Below are 6,821 nucleotides of genomic sequence, written 5' to 3'. Positions count from 1 at the left end.
AAAATATCCAATAAACCGACAAATTTTTACCATATCCAAATGAGTTTTAGAAAACCAAGTGTTATTCAACATACTTATTTTAAAGTTGCATGTTATCCGTTGTCTTTTTCGTCCAGATATAGTCTTATAATATTTATTAGTGCAATGCATGATAAAGCTTTTAAATATATTTGTATAAGTTATAATATTTCTACATTTTGGACATTGAATATTATCACGAATAACTTGTTTATCAATAAGATACTGTATTAGAGCATCATAATTATATGTTAAATGAAGAAATTCGTGCAAATGCATTGTATTATTAACGAAATGCACTATTATTTGTACTAATATATTGAAAAGTAAGAACTTTACGCTTGGAAGAATTAAACAAGACTGTGTCATTATAAGAATTCACTAGTACAGAAAATAATAAAAAATGAACATGAAATAGTATAAACATTGAGGGAAGATATTCAAATGTAAACATAAAGCAATATTTCCGCGATCTGCCCCGTGCATGTACTTTGGTATATTTCAAACTTTTTTTGTTAATAACTTTTTAATAAGCAACGAGCGACGATTAAATTAGAAGAAAAAGTTATTCAGAATTATGTCCTTGATAACATATGTCAAGGTCAAGGTCATTGGGGCTTGGTCCCCTATTCGCTATATTTACCCTTTTAAAGTGGTGGACATGATAATAAAACTTTATAAAAACGGAGCCAACGATGTTCACCTTGACATATGTTGTCATGATCATGATCCTGAGTAACTTTTCCTTATAACTTAATCGGCGGTCTCTTATAATTTTTGAGATATTTAAAATTAAAGTTTAATTTGAAACAAAAATTTGGTTTGAGTTATATAACGTAACCCAAACCAAATTTTAGTTTTAAATCAGAAATAGGTTTGGGTTAGGTTATATCTTTCGGAAGTTGGGCCCCCCGTAGGGGGGGGCGGAACCCACTGCGTCCACGCATATACTTTACAACGCGAAGCGAGGTCCACTCCACAATTACTAATAGTAAGAGCAATGAGAATTTTGTGTTTATGTTCAAAAAACGTAAACAACACAAGACATTGGTAGTACATACGATTCTAAGCTACACATGGAAGATACTCGCTACAGTGATCTTCACAACATATGTCAAGGTCAAGGTCATTAGGGTTGGGTCCCCTATTCGCTATATTTACCGTAAGATACAATGTATGGAATATATCTTTTGTTTAGTTTTAATCCTCTCGTACAGAAATTAATGTATATTAGATATCTACTGGATGTTCTCAATGTGTATTAGGAGTAGGATATCCATGAATATATAGGAAACAGCTATTAGACATGCTTTAAATATCCAAATGTCCGCAATACGAGATCTTATAAATATCTACACCGATTAAGTTATAAGGAAAAGTTACTCAGGATCATGATCATGACAACATATGTCAAGGTGAACATCGTTGGGTCCGTTTTTATAAAGTTTTATTATCATGTCCAATACTTTAAAGTGATATATCTCGAAAACTATTGGTCGGAAAATTTTTTTACTGTTTTTCTCGTGTTTCTCTTCAAAAATGCTTTCAGAAACGACCTTTCAAATAGGGGACCGTAGTTATCGTAATCGTGCCGCCCTACTACTTTTTATGACACAAAAATAAAAGAATTGTCAACCCGTTTGCAAAAATGCTTAGATGCTAGCGGAAATTATGTAGAAAAATGATTTGGGTGTGCGTTGGAAATATTTTAATTCAATAGAAAGTTATGGAAAAAAATTTGGTTTATATTAAATTGCCTCTCCTATAATTAGTGATGATGTTTATAATGCATATTCTATAATAATAAGAATAAATATGGATATACCTGAAATACAACAAAGCTTGTCAAAATACCAAAACACAAAGTTGCTTGAAGTTGACTAAATTTTGATTTTTGATATGGCCATAAGCCGATTGCAAGTAACAGGATCCGATTAAGATCAAAATGTTGAGACTTCACGCATATCATTACTGTACTAGCATAGAAACTGGACTGCGGAGAAATTAATAAAGATTCGCCTCTATCCCTTCCTTTTTCTTCTTCAAATAAAGTATTCTTGAATTCATACCGTATTTTTAGAATAAATTTTGTCATAAATTATCTAATTCATAATAAATATCAAACTGCACACAATAATGTGGAAACGAAACTTTTGTAATTTAACAATTTTGTGAAGTGGTGATTAAGCGATCAATTTTACATATAAAGAGAGAGAGAGAGAGAGAGAGAGAGAAAGAGAAATTAAAGAAATGAGTATTTCATACAGAGAAACATACAATCATCACGTACCTTATCGATCGGCGCAAGCGCAATCGCTCTTTTTTCAAGCAATACAGTTTCATGTGCTTCATTCTTGTGCGTGCGCTCGTGGAAGGAGTTTGTCTTTCTAAAGTATAAAGGAACAGAGTCGATCCGCCTTACGTGCGCTGGCAAATTATAAAACTAATTGCCATCAATATATAAGGTACCGAACTGTGATTCAGAGCTTTCTACATTTTATATTAAGCAAAACTGGATAATCGTTTTTCTTAATTAAAATACACATGCATGCTGTTTTATTAATTCATATTCTATCTACATTTAACGCTACTAGATTTCCTGTAATATATCACTTACCGTTTTATATGAAGCAGAAATTAATGTTATTGTACTCGTTCGAAAATATACAAATTAATTCTGTACATTTGTAAAAAAATTAATTTTATAATATTCTATAATATATTATTCATTTTGTTTCATACTTTCTCAGGACACATCCCACTTGATGTACATATTTTATAATATAAAATAGGCATCTATTATATGAAAATAAATTATTGTAAATTTGCGATTTCTTAATTATTTAAATAGTGCAACAATCAAAAAACAAAACGCTGATTAGGATGTATAATTAAATTTATGCAGAATTTATTAAAGTGGCATTTTAACTATTAATTTTAATAATTCTACATTTTACTATTTTAAACGTCAGAAATATTATCAGGCCCATTTTGATCAGATAATATGTCTTCGCATCATTGCTGCATAGAACATAAAACGGTGAAATAAGACATCGATGCTTTTATTAGCTGTAATAATGAAATACATCTCTTAGGTTGCAACATGAAACATGCTAAATGTGCTGTAAATATTTCAATTTATGACATGTAATAATTCTTACTATAGCGAAACTTTTTAGTGATAGTGCAAACAGTCCGGCAATATTTGGATGGAAAGCTTGACTGCCTCTTTGCAAAATAAAAAGTATCATTTTCTGTACGTGTAATGGCGGCATATACCATCGAATATTGTACCTTTGAAAAATATGATAAATATACATATACATATATTATTATGTACATACAATTGCAAACAACATATAAAATTGTTTCTTACGTGGTGGAATATATGAAATTATTATGATTGATAAGCTCTTCTCCCATATAATTACCTATAAATAAATATATAATGATGCTAGATATATTTATAAAGTGCAATAAAATAGCATTCTAATTGTGATTAACATATTTTGTATGTTTAACACAATTTAATGAGCAATTATAGTCTAAGTAGTAGAAAGTTGGGTAAAATCGGGTAGGCGGGTCAAACAGAGTATCCTTGTTTTTTTTTTGTAATAAATGCTGCTATCTATGGCTAACTTGTGTTATTAGTTGTAGATTGGTGCCATTATTATTTTAAAACAAACCGTGCCCCGGTGCACATGATATTTCTTTTTTAATAGAAGTTCAAAGTTTTTAGCCCTAAAAAGATAGATATCGAGGCAAGAATCGAATCGTCGTGCACTTTTTCTATTTAGAGCATCGGTTTCGGTAAGTGCAGCATTGCATTCTGTACATATTAGAGAGTATATCATATTAGTTTTGATCGGCATGTTGTACGCCGGAATATACAACCGCCGTATTTATTACTTTCCTTGTGTTAGGGCAAAATCGGGTACTTACACATTTCATATAATGAAAAGAGGAAGAACTGTTATTCTGACTTTCTGTCCCTACAAAAACCAGTTGGAAACGAAAACTAACGCTCAAAAAAAAAAAACCATTAAAAAAAAGCTTTTTGAGACCTCTAAAGTTAAAAAGTTAAATAAGGAAGTCCTGCAGCAATGTCGAACAAGAGGATATCTTTATTTGTGATTTTTGTCAATAGAATACATCTTTATATTGTATTTTGATTAAAATAAATCTAGATTTTGTAATTACACGGTGTTTTGCATATTTTTAAATGGGTACCCGGTTTGACCCTACCGGTATAACAAAACCGGTTACTTTGACTTCTCTACAAAATCTTGTTATTCTTGGTAGACAAAAAATTTTTTTTCAGCAATTTAATTCAGATAGCAATTTGATAGCAAATTGTCGCTAAATTGGCATCAAATTCGGTCAAAACTTGGTAACAAATCCGGTGCCATCTGTGTCCGCAATAAGCTCATGTTTTGCCAGCAAAGCCTGTGAACATAACCTGACAGCAAATTGATGGCAAAAACCGAACAAAGCTTGCTGACATGACTTGATGTCAAATTGGCGGCAAAAATCGAGCAAGATCTGCGCAGGGCAATCTCACGCCAGATTGGCAGTAAAAACTGAACAAAATCTGCATAGTCCAGGCGCCAGAGACAAAAACATAGGTTCATAATGCATAATTCTACGCAAATGATTTTCCTTTTGGGAATTGTTTAGGGGTGCCCCCTGAGCGTAAATGCAAGTTGGCGCGGCGTGGGGGGGGGGGTTATGCTTTAGCCACCATCCTGGAAATTAGTTTTCGCCAAATATCTCATAAACGGTTAATCCTACGACAAAAATAGTTATAACCATTTTTGTAGAAAACAAAACCCACCTTTTTTATTTTAAACTTTTTTTTGTAGGGTGGATATTTTTTGAGCTACAGCGCGTCAAAAATACATTTTTATCTCCTATCGTGGACAGAGTGCGGAACTTTCTATGCACGAGTCTCTCTATGCACTTAATCGACTTTTTTATTACTTTATGTGGTCTAAGTCTGTCAACAGGAGCTCATGTTGTTTTTCTTGTCTCTTCACACTGGCCACTAAAAGTGTCTGTATACCCCGTTCCTTCACTTCAACAACATTTTCTTCACTTAAAGTTTTGCCACAGATAAAACAAGCGTTCATTTTTCTTGTGTATTCACTGCAAAATGGATGCGGCAGATGTAAAAAAAAAACACGGTATTGTGGTTCTATGACCTTGCATTGCTCGCATTTCAATGTTTCATATAGAATATTATCACTCATGGCAACTACGCGTCGATTCGGCATTTGCCGCGCTATAGATCAAAAACTATTATTCCTATGAAAAAAAGTTTAATATAAAATTTGTAGAGAATTTTATGCTCTACAAGATTGATAATGACTATTTTTAGTGTGCGATTTATCATTAACGAGATATTTTGCAAAACCCATTTTCACAAAACTTTGACGCGCTATAGCTCGAAAAATATCCATCCCACAGAAAAAACTTTCAAATAAAAGAGATGGTGAACTTTGTTCTCTACAAAAATGGTTATGACTATTTTTGTCGTAGGATCAATCATTTATGAGATATTTGGCGAAAACTAATTTCCAAGATGGCGGCTAAAGCATACCCCCCCCCCGCCGCGCCAACTTGCATTTACGCTCAGGGGGCACCCCTGAACAATTTCCAAAAAGAAAATCATTTGCGTAGAATTTTGCAGCCAAAAACTCTCTGGCGCCTGGACTAGCAGCTTTTAGCCATTTATATAAAATAACCCAGTAAGCAAAATTCACGCAATATGCCAGCAGATTGGCGCACAGGTTTCCTCAGCTCTTGCTAGCAATTTGGCATCTGTTATGTCCGCATTAGGCTAATGATCTGCCAGCGGAGCCTGCTCACAGAATCTGAGAGCAGATTGGCAGCAGAAACCGAGCAGGATCTGCGCGCGCGCAAACTGACGGCAGATTGGTAGCAAAAACCGAGCAGAATCTGCAACTTTTGGCCATTCATATAAAATGGCGCATTTAAATGAATTTAGAATGGATTTAAAATCTCAATCCTAAATAGCAAAGTGAAGATAAATTATGGTCACGAAATAATCAATTAGACATTCTAAGTTAGCTCTCATGAGACCCGAAAATGATGTCATATATTACATTCACGGAAAATCATTTTCTGATGTTCTTTTAACGGTAAAAATAAGACCAATTACAGTATTAATATATAATAATAACATATATTAATATGTTAAAACATATAGGTAAATTTAAATAATTTAATTTATTATATTAAAGATTTTTTCGGATAGAAATTATCCGGATAAATGAAAATCGAACAATTATTGATCCGATTTTTCAAAAATTAGTTCAATATCCGAATTCCCTGTATGGGAATCGTGTCAAAAATTGAATTGATAAAAATAGATATATTACAATATTATTAGCGGCATTTTGCAGACTTTATATACACTTATGACAAAAACTTGAATACGGGTATAGATAGTAAATAACGCGCCGCGCAGCGGTAAGCAACTGAACTATACTATCTTAAATAATAGTTAATTTGCAGATTCTGTTCAGTTTTTGCTGCCAATCTGCCGTCAGATTCTGCACGCCAGATCTTGCTCAGTTTCTGCCGACAATCTAATGTTAGTCATGTCAGCAAGCTTTGCTCGGTTTTAGATTTCAATTTGCTATCAAATTATGTCAGCAGATTTTGTTACATATCTGCTGGCATTTTGGTGACATCATCGGATAAAACAAATCTTGTAACAAATTTGCATTCGTTTTGTCAACAAAATCTGTAGCAAGTTTTCATAAAATTTGTTTTTGGCA

At 32.9% G+C, this 6,821-nt stretch overlaps 1 protein-coding gene across 1 annotated transcript in view; it reads right to left on the bottom strand.

Moving 5' to 3' along the window:
• The window catches only part of LOC115237260 (odorant receptor 22c-like), a 12,459-nt gene extending 8,384 nt beyond the window's left edge, over window positions 1-4,075 (bottom strand). Inside the window, exon 1 of the mRNA XM_029810203.1 lies at window positions 1,844-4,075. Within this exon, the coding sequence (XP_029666063.1) occupies window positions 1,844-2,113 (270 nt within the window). The 5' untranslated portion in view covers window positions 2,114-4,075. The remainder of the gene's footprint in view (window positions 1-1,843) is intronic.
• Between the last annotated feature and the right edge of the window lie 2,746 nt (window positions 4,076-6,821).

The sequence above is a fragment of the Formica exsecta genome, unplaced genomic scaffold (assembly GCF_003651465.1).
Source record: "Formica exsecta isolate Colony F162 unplaced genomic scaffold, ASM365146v1 scaffold283, whole genome shotgun sequence".
In the NCBI taxonomy this organism is placed as follows: domain Eukaryota; kingdom Metazoa; phylum Arthropoda; class Insecta; order Hymenoptera; family Formicidae; genus Formica; species Formica exsecta.
Note: the sequence above shows the minus strand (reverse complement) of the source record. Positions and strands in the feature narration are given on the sequence as shown.